This window comes from Choloepus didactylus, chromosome 8, assembly GCF_015220235.1.
Source record: "Choloepus didactylus isolate mChoDid1 chromosome 8, mChoDid1.pri, whole genome shotgun sequence".
In the NCBI taxonomy this organism is placed as follows: domain Eukaryota; kingdom Metazoa; phylum Chordata; class Mammalia; order Pilosa; family Megalonychidae; genus Choloepus; species Choloepus didactylus.
The window spans coordinates 112,224,245-112,244,237 of record NC_051314.1 but is presented as its reverse complement, the minus strand read 5'-3'; the positions used below and the strand labels follow the sequence as shown (position 1 = coordinate 112,244,237).

At 36.4% G+C, this 19,993-nt stretch overlaps 1 protein-coding gene across 2 annotated transcripts in view; it reads left to right on the top strand.

Annotated features, from left to right (window-relative positions):
* Window positions 1-19,993, top strand: part of PDE3A (phosphodiesterase 3A) — a 343,776-nt gene that overhangs the window by 262,737 nt on the left and 61,046 nt on the right. For both annotated transcript variants that reach the window (XM_037845708.1, XM_037845709.1), the window contains one exon: window positions 18,638-18,895. In XM_037845708.1, coding sequence (XP_037701636.1) covers window positions 18,638-18,895 — 258 coding nt within the window. The remainder of the gene's footprint in view (window positions 1-18,637; window positions 18,896-19,993) is intronic.

Below are 19,993 nucleotides of genomic sequence, written 5' to 3'. Positions count from 1 at the left end.
AGCATTTTGCATTAGAAGGCAATTAGAACTCATTAATTTAACTATCGAGTTATGAGTTCTTACAGTCTGCTGAGCACTAAGATTATAAAAATGAATAAAATTTTTTCTTGTCCTCACATTCATGATCTGTCAGGGAATTTAGTCACAAATAATTAATAATAGCACAATACAATAGATGTTTGAACAAAATGCTGTGGAAGCTTTGAGGCTGAAGTGATTAGGAGTGAGGCTGAAAATGTTTTTATATTTTAAAGTTGGATCTTGCTCCAGTGATACAAATATACCAGAGAAAAGACAATCCCGGCAGAAGTAACACCACAAGCAAGGGTTGTGGTAGCACATTTGAGGAGATAATCCAGGGTGGCTAGGAAGGCGAGAGATGAGTAGGGTACAAAGGAGAGAAGAATAGTTGGAGATGTGACTGGGAAAGTTTAAGGGTTTAATTTTAAGACTCTTAAAGCCATGCCAAGAAATAGAATCTTGTTCCATTACTTTCAGAAACCATCAAAGAAAATTAACAGAGTAGCATATTCCTCTCTCTCTATTAGAAGAAAACATAGCTTGTGGTTGGGGGAAAAAAAAAAAAAATGGGGAGCAGAAAAAAACTGCCGCCATCCTCTTGTGCAATAAGCGATGGATTAAAGTAGGGATTAAGGGATTTTAAAGAAGAGGTAGATGACGGAGTCTGTTAAGTAGGACTCTCCTGAGCTAGTGATCAATTGAGTGTGTTATTGCAGGCAGTTTGCTGTGACAAAGTAAAAATAGTGAAAAAAGAAAGAAAGAAAAATCAAGGTGCCCAGTTTTGGTGAACAATATTTGTTAGCCAAGATAGGAAAAACAGGAGGAAAAGATTATTTCAGAAGACAGAGATGAAGTTTTCTCTTTCGGAAGGTGAGTGTGAAATAATTATGGATCATCAGAGTAGAGCCATCCAGAGGGCATGTAGGAACAGTGGCCTGGAGCTTGAGGAAGGTCAGAGTTGAGCTGCACATTAGTAGGTATTCACTGTAACACTGGGGCAGAGCTGGGAGGGAAGGGCACAGATAAAGATGAGAACAAATAATACAGAGGAGCTGCAATTCAGGAAGGAAGAAGACCAGCAAAGCAGCCACAGAGAAAATTCTGAGAGAGGCTGGAGAAGAGCAGGTCAGGTCAGTGGCAAGGAAAGAAAAAGGGGTTCCATTGCTGGGCGTCAGTAATGCCCAAAGGCTCAGTAAGGCAAACCTTGAAATGTTGTCATTGGATAATTTAATTAAGATATTGATTTCATTTGATAGGAAGTTTTGTTTTATCTGGGGGAGACAGTAATCAGATTGCAGTGGGTAGAAGACTAAATACTTTAAGGAAGGGTATAAAGTGAGAAGAGAACTCTGTTTCCAGCAGTTTAGTAGATTAGAATTTAAAAAGAATGGATTGCAGTTTATGTGGGGCTAAAAAACATTTTTGATAGCAGGAGAAATGCTAACAATAGTTTTATGTTAAGACAAGGGGGAGAGGAGGATTAGAATAGGAGAGAACAAGGAAGACACCAGTTAAAGAACAAATATGCTCTCTATGTGAGAAGGATGAGACTGAGAGCCCAGAAGAAGGGAATTGTTATTAAAAAGAAGAGAGAATGTTTGCTCTCCTGAAACAGTAGGGAGGAAGTAAACAGAATTATGAAATCATAGCTATATTCAGAAATGTATATAAAGCAAAAATTCTGCAGTAAAGGATTGGATAACTTTTTTGCATATTTACCACCCAAGAAGAACTGGAGAAAGGACAGTTCATTTAAACCAGTTAGGCAGACATGTGCTGAGCCTGGGAAAAGGAAGCTGTGGGGGGTGGAAAATAAATACTGTATAAAGAAGCTCATAAAAATCCACACATGGGTAATATGGTGCCTTGGCACAGGAAGATGGCGAGGGGCTTTTTTGACTATTCCAAGTCCATTTGAAGGTCCATGGTATGTAGTAACTTGAAATTAAGGCACAGATAGACATGGTGTGCTGGGTGCTGATGTAGAGTCATTTAACCAGTAGCTCTCGGTAGCTTTGATCGCTATTCGCTAATACCCGTTTGGGAACATTTTATGCTGGATTGGTGGGGTATTTCTAACCATAAGTAAAACTTTACTCCTACTAGCTTTAGCAATAAAGAAATTTTTATCACCACTCAGAAGAAGACCAGAGGAGGGGAGGCTTCAAAATTAGTGAATTCAGTAACTCAACAATGTTATCAAGGACCTGGGTTTTGATTCTTTTGTCTCTGCCTCTGTCTGAAGTATTGGCTTCATCCTGAAGCTGAGTCCACTAGTGATCCAAAGACGGTTGCTGGCAACGACAAGCTTCCTTGTTAGCATCCAGAGAGAGAGGAGTTCCCTAGAAGCTCAATGCAGATTTCCCCTCCTGTCTCACTGGCCCCCACTGACCCAGGCCTGACAAAATCACTTGATCGGGGTTTGGAATTACCATGATGGTAATAGGGAGTCAGTCAGGACATCCACTGCAGAAACTTGGAGGAGAGTTCAGAGTTGGGGTTTTCTAAATGTCTCTGGGGACATAATCTCCTTGGTACCAAAATGCTACCATTGTGCATAGGACAGCTATTGAGGCTGTCTCTCCATGCAGCAGGCACAAGACATACTTGATGGTCATCTGCGAAGCTGCTGCAATCTTTTGGGCCAGCGTAGAGCATGACTGATGATAGAGATGATACAGTAAGTTAAAACTATTTGTAAAGAAATATCAACACTAGCAGGGAGACTATTTGAGGCTGTTTTTGGTAAGGCCTCACTCTATGTTAATTTTATAGTCTTTAGTCTGCCATCAAAGCCAGCTCCTGGAAGGATTCATTGCTTCTGTTCCAGGCTGTTGGTTGGTTTTAATAAAGCTTTGCTTATTTGTTTCTCTGGGATATTTTAATTAAAAATTTCGTTCCACACTCAGTTCTCATCTCCAGATTTTAGGAGGAAATAAAGCTAAAATGAACTGAAATGATAGCGAAAGAGAAATTCAACACCAATTTCTCCCTAGATTCTTCCTCTGATCCCCAGGAAATAAATAATAAAGTAAGTCATATTTTTAATCAGTAATTTATTACTCTTATAAAATTGCAATCTTACAAGATTTTCTAATCTTATAAAATTAATTCTGGAGTTCTTTTGTCTTTGCATTGAGCTTTATCTTAAGGAACCTGTGCTGCAGCGCTACAAATTGTTGGCCTTTTATATTTCTTAAATATGTTATTGTTGCTGTACTAATGGTGTGTGGGGCACTGACTGAACTAGCACTTGTAATTGAAAGAAATGGTCTATAAGGAAGAAAACAAATCTATGACATAAATCCTGAGTGACTCATCATTCTGACCAAATGACTTATTTGCTTGTCTAATTTCCTCCTTTACTCAGCAACATGTTGCTAAACTTGGCAGGGGGGGGACATCATTTTGAAATGCTTCCCATACAAAACCTTAACAATCTGGCCCATCATCTGCCTAGTAAATATATTGGTGAGCTACCCGGGTCTGCTGACCCTAGGCTAATCAGATTTTTTAATTGTCTAATAACATTCTGAATATAATGAGATTATACCTGAAACCAGTTTCTTAAACTGAAGTAATTAACCCAGACTTGTAGACAGATACATTACAAAATATCATTTTCATTACCACCTAAAAGGAAAATGAAGATAAATGCCTTCCTATTGGTAACAGAAGCCTCCATGAGAGCTCAGTAGTTTCTTTCCTTCCAGGGGTAGATATTATAATAGATCTGCTTAAATATAGGAAATAGGGAGAGAGAATAAATAGCATTTTTCTTCGTAGAAATATATTAACAGGGAAGCCTTCCTTAAGACTTAGTTCTGGGAAGATCTGAAGGAAGGGAATATACACATGAAATCTCAGTTTGCTGATGATGTTAATAAGTTCCCCTTGATAATGAGAGCCTAAATTGATAAAGATTAATTGGAGGAAGTATTTACAAAACAAACAATGTGTAGCAAATTGGCTATTTTCAGATCATCAAAGGTATATGACTATACACAGGAACAGTTACACAACATATTGACAGGTAGTGTAGCCCTGGGATTAATAGTGTAGGGCCTTAGAACCAGACTTCAGGATGTGAATGCCACCGATTCTATTTACTGTGTGCATCACTTTGGGCAAGTTACTTAACTTTTCCTGCACTGGTTTCAAACTTTGACAGTAATTCCTTTCATAATGTAACTTTTCAGAACTGTGTTAATTAGATCTGCTTTAATCCTAGCTAAATTTACTCCTGAAAATTTTAATTCTATCTCTCCTCAGGTTACATTTTTCTAGATTGAGATGTCAAATATTAATTGGCAATCCCTTATTTATCTTCTTATTTCAAAGTGTGGAATAGAACAAATTAGTGGAAGTAGAGTACAAGCTCAGGAAACCTTTTGTGACTTCAGCCTTCCTGCGTATCTTCTGAAAATGAACTAATCCACTTTTTTATGTTAGTGACAACATAGAACTAAATCAGAAACTTGTGGTTCTCAAGTTATACTGTTTTAAGCATAAATTATCACATTATAGCACTGGATTTCCTGGTGGAAGTCTATTATATGGAATGTAAAAGTAAGCTAAAGTTTACCCTGGAAATTGTTCTCTCAAACAAGACTTGCTTGAATTTGTTTTCCTTTTTATTGACTCCTTTCTTGTACCCATGAAAGGCAGAAAACAATGGATTAAGATTTTACTTACTTGCATTCTGAAAAATCAAGAAATGGTATTTCTGACTTTATTTTTTTTACATATGTCTTCTGTATTAAATAAGATGGTTCTATGTGAAACATTGTTCACAGATAAGTTCCCTTAAAACCAGTTATCAAGAAGCCAGACCCTCAAGTATTGTGAGAGGTGAGGGAGCATCAAGTTCCCTGCTTTTTATTGAATGGAGCGGGGAACAGGGACATGGAGAGGCCTGATGTCCGTATTTCAAACGTGAGATTTTGGTGTTGGGACTGTGAGAGTTCTAGGGACTCAGGATTTTGAGGGAAATGACAAGAAACCAGAGATGTTTGTATTTGAGTGATGACAATGTTCACTTCTTCTCCTTTGCCCTTCTGACACCTATTAGCCTCTCGATTTTCCCTGACCCTACCTCTATGTCCTAGTTCTCTCCATCTCTTCTCTGTTTACTTAAAAGGGAATCACACGCTTTTCTTCTCTGGAGAAGTTTGATTTTTATCCTGCGTTGGGAAGAGGTATGGATGATAATGGTGACCAAGTCTCTCAGGGTAGCAATTTTCAAACTTTGCTTGAGAAAGATCCATATACATGGATGCAGGTATTTTGTGGCCAGTGCTTTGAGAAATAATTGAATTCACTCTCCTTCTAACTAGAGGGCACTGGTGATACATCCAGGATTCCCTCCATTCCCGTTTTATCCTCTGAACGTTCTCACACCCTGGAACGTTTTCTACTAGACTGCAAGCTGCATAACAGCAGCATTCATCTCCTTAGTCCAGGGTGGAGACAGTACCCATGCTCAGTTAATATTTGTTGAATAAATGAAAGAGAAGTTGATGTTTGCCCAGAGCCTCTATATTCCCATTTTGAAGCACATCATTGATAAAATATATTTGTCTTTATAGGATACATTTTTATTGGAAAAAAGTGCTATCATACCTACTATTTTGTGGTTATATATGCTTTGTAAGCTAGCTCAGGAACTTCACTGCATTTATAATTATAACATTGTTTCTTTAGAAAAATGCATTCTGAGTTCCCAAAAAAAATTGATTTACAAGTGATGTTTTGAAAGATGACATGTTTATAAGGTTGGAAAACTTATGACTTAATTTATGGTAACTTTCATGAGTTGAAGAACCTGGGATTGAGTGGGGTTTGCATTTATGAATTGTATAATTCTGTATTAAAGCAATTTGGGGCTATTGGGAACATCCACCTCCCAGTTGTTTATATAATGGAGACTACCATGATATTATCAAAAGGAGAACATTCTCTTAGACAGTCGATCAGATAAAATATGGCCTTTCTACACTCACAAGTGAATTATCCACATTGTATTTTGTGAGGTCAGGGGCACTCTAAGAGATTTCTGAAAGAAGGAACTGAGAAAATAGTGTGGCAGAGTAAAGAAGACTATTACAGGAGTAAGTACTTTGTGTTTTTTGTGTCCCCATATCTAATAAGTGTGATTGATTCCCTTTAATGTTGCTTTTACTCATCCCTTGCAGTGCATTCATGCTGCAAACATCCTAGTGTCACACGTCCATTGTTGTGGCTTGGTCAAATCCACCTTCTCCTACACTGCACCTCAATCCTCCCCAAGCCCTGCACACTGTTTGATTACATCATTTTCCTTCTCAGACATCTTTCATCACTCAATTACCAACTAATAGTATTAGAAAACCTTGTCTTTCATTCACAGGCATCTGAAATCTGGCCTCATACTTCCTCTTAAGACTTATTTTTATCTAATAAAAAGCAGAAACCTTCCATATCTGAGTACGAGCCTGCTAATTCCTCATCCGTCTTTCTCATCCTAAATCCAACTCTGACTGTATTCTTCTTTGCACCTTTCTGTCCCTCAGGTCCTCTTTCTGCATCTCTTCTACCTCACCAGGATCTCCAGTACCATCCCTGCCTTCTTTCTCTATATTAGGCACTGCCTGTTTTTACTTTGTTGCATTTTCACATGAAATTGCATGGTAGCAATGCAGAGCACAAAATCAGCATAGTGGAGTTCACGGTCTCCAACTTGGCTGGGCCTTCAGTATTGCCTGAGAATCTAGTCAGCTCTTTTTTATTCTTCTTTCAAACGTTCTTCACTCTCCTTTGTAGCTCTTATGCCAGCATAGTACACATCACGTTCTGAGCAAGGGACTTGGCAATTTACAGAGAAAATAAAAGCCAAAGTATAAGAATTCCTTCAATTTCCTGCCTGCAAATTGACAAATACTTTTCTCTCTTACTGGTATCTTGGGAAAGGTATCCCACTCTTGTGAAAGGCTAGTACTTTTACACTTTTACTCTCCACTCCCTTTTCATGGACCTTTGTCTATTTATCATCCCATTGTCTTTATTGTGCTTTAAACCTCTCACACTAGTGGGCTCCCCCTTCGATATTTATGCTTGCTCAAGTACTCTACAGCTCTTCAGACCCTGTGTTTCAGAGTGTTTCTGACATACCTTTATCCTTCATTTTGCAGCTGTTTCTCATGAAAAAGGTGTCTACATTGTCTTCATTTTCATATCTTCCTTTCATTGCTCAATTGAATGCAGTCTGGCTTGCAGCCTCACTACTGAAACTGTTCTCTCCAGTGTTACCAGTGACCTTCCAGGGATAAACCTAATGGATATTTTTCAGAACATATTCATTAGTCACTGCCCACTACTCCTTCCTTCTTAACAGACACATTCCTTAAACCCTGCAGTCTTTTAGTTTTTGAGTTGCTCCTCTCATTTTCCTTTGTGGGTTTCTCTTCTGCCTTGCCCTTAAAAGTCAGTATTGAGTGTGGCTCTGTACCTGGTGCACGTCTCCTTTCTCCTCACACACTTCCTTGACAGTGTGTTATTGACATTACCGTATACTTGTCATCGATGCCTGGATTTGTATTTCCAGCCCCCTTGTCTCTCTTGATATGCAGTTCAAATCATCCTATGGGCATCACACATTTATTTAAAAATGCATGCCTCAGCATCCCCTTGATCCCTAACTCAGTGAAAGATCCTTAACTACTCCTCTGCCCAAGCCATGAACCTTGTCTTAGATTGCCAGGGCTGCTGTAACAAAGAACCACAAAGTATTTGGCTTAAAGAACAAGAATTTATTGTCTCTCAGTTCTGGAGGCTAAGAAGTCCAAAATCCAGGTGTCAGCAGGCTCCTCCTTCCTCTGAAGTCTGTATTGCCCTGGGGGCGGCCTGCCAGCAATCCGTAACTCCATCTCCATCTGCATCATGTAGCCATGGGTCTCCTTCTGTCCTCGACTCCTACCATTCTGTTTCTGCTTATGGGGACTCCAGCCCACCACAGTTCAGTTTGACCTCATCCCAATAGGATCTTCAAATCTCCTATTTCCAAAGCAGTTCACGTACATAGGACCAGGGGTGTCATTCGATCTGTAACAGACCTCAAGGTCAGGCTTTCTCACTGTCCTTGGAAGTTAGTCGAAGCTCTTGAATGTGCCTTATGTTCCTGCCATGATTTATTCCCTCAAAACTCTCTGGCCTCATCCTTTTCATCATGAAGCACTGTGCGCTTTACCTGAACTTTACACCCAAAAGATGCTCTTTCTCTACTCTAAGCCTTTTTTATAAGTTTGTCTTTGTTCGCCAGAAAACACCCATACACCCTCATCCTCTGCTTACTCTTTTCTCCAGATTATGGAGAGTGTGTATAGCTGCTTTTCTTTTATCAGTACCAATACTTCTTCTTGGCCATTTCACTCTTTTCTGGATAGTAGATATTCCAGAATCAGTTTTTCAAATATAGTGTTATGGCCAGTATTTCTTTCTAGCAACTCTCAAAAATTCTTTTCTGACTTTCAGTTTGAAATTAGAATCTGATATTGTGCTAGGAGGGGAAATGTTTGGGGATGGCTTCCAGAGAATTCATTGCTTTGCTTTAAGAAAAGACCTTGGACATTCTGATTTGTTTGCCTTTTTACATTTCTTTAAGGCATAGAATTGGAGAGAGGGAATGTGGTCGTCTTTGGAGGTTTAGAATATTCTTCTCAGAGTAGAATATGCATGAAATCATTCATTCATACTACTTCTCAATGCCTATACAGTGCTGGGTACTGTACGGGGCTGTGGGGTTAAACTGGTGAATGAAAGCCGGCATTGCCCTAGCCCTCTTGGGACTTTCAGCCTGAAGGAGGATGACAGACCTTGATCCCATAATCACATATTGGAAGTTGACTTGAGAACTATAACAAATGCTATGACAGAGAGGTTTTAAGAGCACATGTGATAACAGTCAGAGATGTGGACTGTCTCAGATGTTACAGCTTCCAAGACTTGTTGTTTGATTGGTTTGGGTTCTGTTGTTTCTGTTGTCTGAAATGAAGGAAGGCCCCAACAGGCACTGATGTGGGGATCAGTTTGGATGCTCTCACAGCAGTCCAGACACGACAGCCTGGACCCTGAGTGGTAGAAGCAAATCAGTGGCATAAAGGAGGTGCACATTGCACACTAGATGTGAAAGAGTCTAGTGATAACCAACATGGTTACAGCAAATGCCAGTGAGGGCTCACAAGACCATTGTGCTAGAATGCACATTTTTGATGTTTTTTGTTTGATTATTTTGTGACTCTTTTAATCACAATGGAACATTATGTTATGGAAAAAACTTCAAATCAAATTGCATATGAAAATGGGTCATGTCACCCAGGGGAGTGAATCTCCCTGGCAACGTGGAATATGACTCCCGGGGAGGAATGTAGACCTGGCATCGTGGGACGGAGAACATCTTCTTGACCAAAGGGGGATGTGAAAGGAAATGAAATAAGCTTCAGTGGCAGAGAGATTCCAAAAGGAGCCGAGAGGTCACTCTGGTGGGCACTCTTATGCACACTTTAGACAACCCGTTTTAGGTTCTAAAGAATTGGGGTAGCTGGTGGTGGATACCTGAAACTATCAGACTACAATCCAGAACCCATGAATCTCGAAGACAGTTGTATAAAAATGTAGCTTATGAGGGGTGACAATGGGATTGGGAAAGCCATAAGGACCACACTCCCCTTTGTCTAGTTTATGGATGGATGAGTAGAAAAATAGGGGAAGGAAACAAACAGACAAAGGTACCCAGTGTTCTTTTTTACTTCAATTGCTCTTTTTCACTTTAATTATTATTCTTGTTATTTTTGTGTGTGTGCTAATGAAGGTGTCAGGGATTGATTTAGGTGATGAATGTACAACTATGTAATGGTACTGTGAACAATCGAATGTGTGATTTGTTTTGTATGCCTGCATGGTATGTGAATATATCTCAATAAAATGAAGATAAAAAAATGGGTCATGAGTGTCTTAAAAAATGCAGAGAGTTGATAGAACTGAAATGTTTTAATTTAGTTAAATTTTTAATTATGTAATATAGTTTCACTTTAACTGGGATTCTAAGGAATATAGCAAAATTTTAATTTTTAAATTAATTTCTATCAGCCCTCTTCATCAGTTATTCTTCTTCTTTTAGTTTATATTAGTTTTATGTGAAAAACATAAACTCTGCCTGTCAATGAGGGAGCAGAATTCATTCTAAAAGGAAACGTTCAGACAATTAGAGTTCTGTACAAAAGCAGAATACTGCCATCTGTTGTTCACTAAAACTGTTTTTTGGCTAAGCAAACAGAAATCTCAAGTTCAAGTTTAATGGTAATTCTTAAAATGTGAGACCACCCAAATTTCATCAACTTTCTGAATTCATGCTTATTTCAGACATCCTTAATTTTCCTACTGACTCCAGAGAATCCAGTTATATTCTCTTTGTTCCTTGTTTCTTCTACTTACAGAAATAATAGTGCTTTTTTGTTTATTTAACGATTTATACTTACCCAAGCCTTCCCACCTTCACTTGCGTGAGCAGTCACATGAACAGCTCAATACCTGAACACCTGATGTTTTCTCTGCGTCATCTTTTCTAATTAAGAAAATGAGAAGGCCATCCTGGAAGACAACAAGCAGCTAATGTCTGCTCAGAGACATGGGTGCTTGCTAGAGTAAGCAATTTAATAAGTATGTTTAATTTCCTAAATAGTAAAACAGTATTCTATGATAATTGTTGTTTTTGAGGATATTGGGTGAATTCACTAGTGTCTGGAAAGTATTTAGAAAATATAAACAGAGGGAATGTTTTAAAAGTTATGCACTTATTTGGAGATAGATTTTAGGGAAATATATAAGAACCTAAGGCCATGTGACACTTCCCATTTGGTGACTAGGAATTCTCTTTGAATATCAAAAGAGTAGGAGATTTGAATTCCGGTAACCGCTACAGTTCGCTGTGTCTCATATCTCAAATGGGGCCTGCCAATAGAGATGTTGTTGGAAAGCAGTTTGATGAAGGGCCCTATATGTTTCCTCCTACTGTACATATATATTATCTTGAGAAAATCCAAATGTAAACTCATATTCCTTGCCAGAAAAATAAAATAAGCAAACATCTGCTTTCTTAGAGTGGCATTTAGCCAAGGTTCAGCCTACAATGAGTTACTGCAAAATTTTCACATGATTTCATTTTTAAAAAATTTCCCAACCAACTTCAAGTCTAAAATTATAAATGGGTCCTATGAAAGTATAAACACATATGCAATTTTGCTGGCTCTGAGGTCAGAACCAGTAATAAAGCAAAGATCATTTTATCATATCCAGCTCATCTTCTAAATAAATTTAGTACATTAAGACCAAGTTACTCCTTCCTAGCATCACATTCAGCCTTCCAGGGAAAGCTCTGGAAAGGGCGGGGAGGGCGGGGCGCAAACTGTGCTTACAGTGGTGTAGAAGACAGCTTCCAAAAACACATCTTTTTTTTTTTTTTTTTCCCCAGCAGTGGGGACCAAAGTTGAGTAAGAAAAATCCCAGTGACTCTTTCCTTTTATGTGTCATCCCTTAATTGTTTATTCCTCTCCTATCCCAGTACCCTTTCCACCCAGAGAATGTTATTCCCATGCCATGTTTGCTTCCCAGGGTGCCTCCCAGCATGCCTCCTAGGATGACTAAAAAGAAAGAAAAAAAATTCCAACAATGGAGCTAAGATGTCAGTTTTCACACGCTATATTATAAATCATGCTAGCGCAATCAGCCATATTAACTGAAACCAGGGCTTTTATACAGTTACTTTTTAAGAGCCTAAAATTAATCTCAGAATTATTATGAATAGATGGGGGTAGAGAATACAATCATTATGACTGTATTTTACCTAGAATAAAAAGTGAACATATTTGCAATTTTGTTTTTGTTGGTAGGGAAACCATTTCTCTTTGCTGTCCTCATTTATAAAGGTGCTACTGGCCCCGTCACATAGGGGACAAACACCGACATGCACAATATGCCTCCTGTGCACACACAATCTTTCTCAGTGCAATAATAGTGATGATGGTGATAGACAATGTTTATCAAACATGTATTGTGGTGCAAGCACTCTACTGAGGCTCTTTGTGTGCAAGATATTATTAATCAACAATACTACACAGTGGTAGTAGTAATAATATTCCCTTTTTAGAGATGAGACAGATGCTGATGAGGTAAGTGAATTTCCCAAGATCTCAGCAGATCTGAAATTTGAGCACATACAGTCTGACTCGAGCTCCTGTGCTTTAACGTGCCCGATGGACTACCTCATCAAATAAACGTTTGATATTGATGAATGTATAAAACTTTCTCCCTTAAATCCCAGCTCTTTATAACTTTGCTTTCCAACTTCTCACATACACAACCTTCCAACCTATGCACCTCATGAAGATGTGCACTTGTACCTTTATGCATCCGAAGTGTTAATTCATAAACTGAACTTCATTTTCTTTCTCTTGTTCCAGTGATGTAATGGATAGCTTTGACATCACTAGTATGTTATAGCTCATTTCAAATGAAAGAAGATGTTGGGTTAAGTACTATGGAGCCCTCTTAACAAACATAATTAGGACCAGTAGTTGGTCTGCCAATTTAAAAAGGTTTTAAAGCAGAGAATCACAAAAATATAGCTTCTATTTTCCATCCCTCTAGCAATGTATTTTAACTTACTATTTATAAATATACAAGGTGTTGCACATCTTTTGATGAAGAGCCAAGAATGTTTTTGTATGAGGATGTATCCACTTTACTGATTTGAGTTCCAAGCTGTCTTTATTTCATACTCCACCCATACTTCATTGTATATGATTGCCATATGCAGTGTTTCTTTAGAGTGTAAATAACTTAGGTACTTGGAAGAATCCTGAGGAGAGAATCTTTTATATGTGTTTTGATTTTCTTTTTGAATCTTTACAGTTGTATCTCCCCTACCTGACTCCATAGGGCTTCACCTTTATTAAGTCTATTTTTAAAAGCATTCAATTTAGTTTTCATGAAAACAATTCTATTTTTACCTATATATCACTGGTTTATAATAGTTTAGTAAAATACTTTAATATTTTATTAAATTGTCATTAAATATTTTGTTTTATTAAATTATAGATACTTTAATAAATTATTAACATGTGTAATTTACAATGACACATACAACTTGCATAAATAGGTCTGGAACCAAACACAACTGGCATCTGGGAAACATACAACTCAAGCCCTGGGAGAAGCATGCAGGAGTTGCAGACGGTGGTCTATTCCCCATGAGTACTCAGTGTGCACTAGGCATTTTACCATAGGAGGGAAACGAGACCAATGACCCCAGAATCCATTAGATACAGCTTGGATATGATTAGCAATCAATGAAACAAGAACTTTTCTAAGTCTATATAATAATTTTTATATCTTTTTAAAATTTTAAAAATGCTTAATGATGCCAATAAGTAGCTTAAAAATTATTCCCTTCTTTCTTCTTGGATGTCTGTACACGTGTATGTTTTGTGGAGAAATGATTTAGACTTATGGAATTGAAGAGACGTTGAGAGATGCAGCCCAGTGCACTGATTTTGCAGAGAGAGAGCCTGAGTGCTGCAATGGATGTGGTACTCTACATGTGGCGTTTTAGAAATCGTCCTAAAACGAAATCGTCCTAAAACTCAAAAGATAAAAGAAGAGAGAAAGTGGCGTAACTTGAGGCATATAACATTTCAACTATATTTTCTAGCTAATTGTCTCACTTCTAGTGCTTTAGCATTTATAATCTATCTTTGAATTTCATGTAGAGTTAGGAAGAGAGGCATTTGTGTTGCTTCTGATTCTTTTCCTCCAGTTAGAATAGATTAATCTCGAAAGCAAATAACACATCAGATGAGTCACCGAGTCAGAAGCCTTGAGAGTTATTAAATTTTCTCCCTCAGGACAGGGATGTATTCAACCTATTTCATTAAGTTATCAGTTCAACCTTTGCTTTAAAATTTGTAAGAAGAAGAGCTCTAACTTGAATATACTGGTGCCACCTCAAACCCAACTTATCAAAAATTGAACCCATTGTCTTCACCCCACCCCCACAGCAGATAATCTCCCTGACCATTTTTAAACAGCAAATTTCTATTGGCACCACCATTTTCTCTATCCTTTTCTTATTTTTCCCTTGGGAACCTTCCCTTTCTCTAAGGGAAATAAGGTTTGCTTGTTTGTTTTTATTTATCTTATCCTTGTATAATTCTTCAAACTTTTTAAGGATTTTGTCTTTTAGAAACTTTCCAGTTCTCAATAATATTGTGCCATAAACCCAAACACAGTACTGCAATAAATAATCTGGCATGTTACTTGAAGTTATATCACTTTATTTTACATTCTGTGGTAATTTGATCACATAAATTGTTAGTTTTTTTATAATTTGCAATTTATTATAATTTAGAAACCTAGGAACCTTTCATTGAGTGTAAATTATTTCTCCCCACATTCTCAAAGCTTCCTCCTTTATCCTACTAATACAGTAATTTACAAAGTTTTAGCACAGGAGTAGTAAGAATGAAAACAAATTTTCTAAAATTGAATTGTCTGATACATTGTCTAGTCTAGAAATTATGTTTGCTTTTAATTATAAATATCCATATTTTTTGTTTCTTATCTATAATTTCAGATTTTCTGGGCCTTTAATTTATGATCAGTAAAGTGACTTGGAAGCAATATATATCATATCTAAAGCCTGCATCAGGAAGGACACCCTGGCAGTGGTGCAGTAGACTGGATGGTGATAAATGGGGAAAAGGAAAATATTTAAAAATTGGATGCATTGAAAAGTGCAAGCATATTTACCAAGGGAATCAGTTATTTTGAGTTTGATATATAAAACTGCACTTTCCTCCACTGTTTATCAGATTTAAATTCCAGATTTTCTATTTAAAAGTGGCACTCCAAATTTGGTTGTCATTTAATTAGTGCCTAAGGAATTATACTTGCATTTCCTTAAATGTTAAATATAAATATTTTTGTTAGAAGGAAAGCCTGTGAAGTAGAATGTTTTATATTGCTTAGTAACATTTTTTTAAAGAAAAACATTTGTTTGATCTTCTGCACCATAAAAAGACTCAACTGTGGTTTTTCACTTAGTGTAGCTCGTTTCTACACTCAAAGATAATTTCAGGCTGTTATTTTAAGACTTGCTTTTAAAGTGGCTTTTGTATAAACTTAACCTTTAGTGTTTATTATCATTATCTAAGATTTCACCAGTTAAGTGAAATATTTCTCTATCATTTGGTATACCTAGAAATGTAATTATATTATTTCTAAATTTGAATAGTTATGTGTGAGTCATTCAGTTGTTCTACATTTTGAATCATATAATGAAAAACCTCTATCATCAACCACAGCTCCTGTGCCCTGAAATTCCTTACCAGTGACTCCCTGAACATACCCTCATCTTTATAGCTTGCCTGACATTATTTGAAATAGCAGCTAGCCTATCTTTCGGTCTTTCAGCATTTCTTATGTGGTTAGTCTCAGTGGTTTCATGGCAAACAAATATGATCATTGGTTTTAGATTTCATACCTTATTGAAGCCTTTAGTTATTTGAGCCTAAAAGTAGTAATAATTTCTTATGTGTGATGTAACTCTTGGTTTGTCAGCATAAAATTGTTAACTTTGGTTTCTTAGCCAATTACAGTACAGGTAATTTGCTTCTTATTGGCTTGAATGCTGCTTGTGTTTTCATTGAAGACCTTTTGTTTCAAGAAAGCTACAGCATAAGTGACATTGAAAGACACAATGGGTTTATTTTCTAAATTAGTATCATACTAACATAGATTTGTAGGGATAGTATTTTCAGTTCTGTATTTATTTTAAAGTTAAATTTTAAAATTTTAGTTATTTGTCTTTTCTAGGTGCAAATAATATGTGTATTGCTTAAAAAAAGAAAAGAAAAAATGTATTATAAAAACAACATGACAGAGAATTATAAAAAGCACTTGACTTGTAACTAATAATCCATTTTAAAATCATCCTAATATAATTCTAATTGTCAGTGGGCATGTTCTTCTTTATTTTCACATTTGTAGATTTTACGTACTGAGAATATTTTGAGAAAACTTCTTTGATTATTAATATCTAGAGCATAAAATGTTAATTGTCAGAAAGTCTTAAAATTCCATGTCCTGAAAACCCAGTTTGACTTAAAATTTCAATTTTTTTTATAGAAATAGTACAGTGATATGTTAGTTTATCTTTATTAAAATAACACAGCTAGAAGTAAACATAATCATTTCTGAGATTCACACTGGGTGAGAGTTTCAAAAGCAACTGATTAGAGAAGCATTTGAAAATACATGTTTTTAAGAGGGAATCTTAACCTAATTCAGAGGCATTTTCATGAGCATTTTCAACTAACCATATAGGTGCTTACATGAAATGTGCATAATTACATATCCTAAACACTATTAATATTACACTTAAATTTTCATGTCATTTCATAATGGATATTTAGTCTTCTGCACAGAGGGAATGCATGGACCTAATGATTAAATAATGCATTAAATAATTTAGATATATTTAGGATATATTTAATATATATATATTATCTAAATATATTAAATATTTAGATATATTTAGGAACATAAAATGAAAAAGTTCATTATATATTTTAGTGCACTTGTTCAGCACTTCAGCTATTTGCAGCCTGCCATTTCCACTCTCCAGTGCTCTGATTTTGGAAAGTTATTTATGAGTATTAAAATAAAATTCATAAGCATGCCTACCCTGTAAACTTAGCCTTCATAAATATCAGCTGTCATCATTACTATGGTTATTATTGTTATTCTATTGGTAAAAGACATAATTGTTCTATGTGAAAACTTTTACAGAATAATTTATCCATCACTTATAATTATTTAAGATTATGTATTCAGGGATGGTGGGTGCTTTTTGCAATTATTGTACTTTTCTGATTACAAAAGTAACCCATATTCATCTTTTCTGTGACATACTTTTTTCCCCCCACTAAACAGTATTTCATGAGCATTTTCCCAAATAATCGTTATGTATCTTCCCAAATCTTTTAAGCAAGTACATAATACATTATAATATACTTATATTACAACTTCATGAAACAATTTCTCTATTGACATGAATTTAGTGGTTATATTTTTTGGATTTTTTTTTTTTTTAATCTGAACACTGCTATAACTCTTTGTGTCCTTACCTTGATATTTATGTATATTTCCAGAAGTATTTCTTTTCACTAGATGTCTAAATTGTTTTTGCTGGATCACAGGATGTATACATTTAAACTACAAATTGATATACTACAGCCTAATTTCCTTCCAAAATATTGGATTGTTCTACACGCACACTACCATTAAAGCGACTGTTCTTTTCCTTACACTATCGCTAATGCTTGGTGCTCTCAGTCGTTCATTATGTTGCCATTTTGCTAAGTAAAAAGTTTTCATTATATTAAGTTGCATTTTAAGTATTATGGAGGCAAGATGCTTTTTATGTATTTGATTATTTGTATTTTCTTTGACTTGTCTGTTCATTCCCTTTATCCAATATTATCCTCTATTTGGTTTTCTGAGCAGCTCTTTATTGGGATATCTTTTGTCTTCTCTGTTTGGCAAATTTTTTTCTCAGATTGTCTTTTATCTTTGCTTATCGTATATTTTCCAATGTAGAGATTACATCTTTATTTGATATTTTCTCAGTGGTTTATGCAGTCATACTAATTTTTTAAAGTCTTCCTAATAATTTCAAGATCATAAAATAGTCCCCCATATTTTCTTTTAACAGTCTTACACTTTTATACATTTAAATGTTTAATCTCTGTGGAGTTTCTTTTTATACCTGCTGTGAGAGAATGATCAAAATTTATTTTCTTCCAAATAGCCCAACTTCCTAATATCTTCTTATTGAAAAATCCCAGAACTCTTATTACTAGTAACACTATCATTATGAACACCTAATTGCCAATACTAAGTGCTTTGTATATATTAATTTTAATTTTTATAATTACCTTCTGAGGTCATTACTTGTATTACTACATCGTCTTTACAGATGGAGAAATCACAGCACAAAGGGTTAGTAACTTGCCAAAGATAGTCAGGATTTGGATCTAAGTAGCTTAATTCCAGAGCCTGTCTCCCAATCAGGAACTGGGTTATACAATTTAAATTTATGTTGGTTCCTTGTGCTTCCTGATGTGACAGCATTCCAATATTGATAGAAACTATTAATTCCAACATTCCAACATTCTATCAATTCCAGCATTCTATCAATTCCAAATTCCAGCAACTGAAAGAAACTTTTTTTCCAGTTCCCTGAAACTCTTTGTCTTTTTAAAACTATTGCTTAACTTTCATCTCTTTGAATATGCTGCATCCTTCCTCAAGTTCTAGCATTAAAAAATATGCCATGGACACACAAAGGGTGGAAGCTGTGGGCTGGAGACTTGGCAAATTTGGAAACAGAAATGTGGTTTGGCTTTAACTGTAATATTAATGCTACAGTCAACTCTGTTCACTTTTCACTGAAAAAGCCCAGTCTTACCCTCTGTGGCTCTGGGATAAGGCCTTTTCTGACCAGACCTTTTCTTTGGTTTCTCAGTCCTCAGGAACCAGCATTACTGTGGACATCGCCGTGATGGGCGAGGCTCACGGCCTCATCACCGACCTCCTGGCTGACCCTTCCCTGCCCCCGAATGTGTGCACATCCTTGAGGGCAGTGAGCAACCTGCTCAGCACACAGCTCACCTTCCAGGCCATCCACAAGCCCAGAGTGAATCCCATCGCTTCCTTTAGTGAAAACTACACCTGTTCCGATTCTGAAGAAAGCGCTGAGAAAGACAAGCTCGCCATTCCCAAGGTAGGTATTGATGACATACGCCTTAAGGGGCTAAACACGTTCTTTTAATTGTCTTCTAATTATCTTTACAGTCACTCACTCAAACCCATATGGTGGTTCCTATCAGTTACTTAGTGAAGCTGTGTTGATTAGGGTGGCAAAGGTAATAAAAATCTAGACATAAAGACCTCCATCCTTGTACTTGAGAGCTTTCTGTAAATAGAAGTCCCCATTACCTTCTTCGTTCAAATCTTCAAGACATTTTTATTGAACCAGGCCCTGTTCTAGGTGGTAAGGATATCATAGCAGAAAACAGACTAGACAAAAATGTTTACTAGAGTGGTGTCTGTTTATAATGCATTGCCTTCTGAAACTTAGGATTGCTTTGCTCTTTGATTTCTTAATATGGTATCCTTCATAGTACCCTCATGGATTTCCCAAACTATCCAGTCTTTTATTCAAAACAGTTGGATGATTGTAGATTATTTGAAGTGAAAGATGGTCTTAGTGGTTTACACAATTCCCTCTTTTTTTTTTTTCATACAGGATATGAGAGTTTTACAAAAGTAAACTGTAGGCTCAAGTTTTACAGTAGAGATAGATTCCTGTGATCAGTTCAGACTTCATTTATTAGTGGGAAATAAGTCATATTAAAGGCTGAAAAATTCAGACTTTAAGTGGTTTCCCATGCATCCAGCATGCTTATTTATTTATTAGACAAGGTGGTGGTGGTCAGTCAGTAACAATGAAGCTCTTATTGTATCTCTTGATCCAAAAATACAATCCTAACAACTTTGTCACTTAGATATTTACACGGTTCCCTTCTAACATGGGCTTCTCTGAAAAAGATATGCTTAAGCATGATAAGACATTAAAGAAATAGAGAGAGAGATTAACTGGATTTCTCAAAGGTCTCAGAACTGACTGGAGATCAGCGACAGATTGAGGGCAAAAGTGCTGATATTTTCCGGTGCTTGATAATTTCTCTTCCTACCAAATGATCTCCTAAGATGTATATTCATATCATTAAGAGACATTGGGAATTATTTAGTATCAGAGCTATTTTTTAATCCCAAGGTGCCATATATTTCACTTTTCAAAAATTGTTACCGTCTTTGG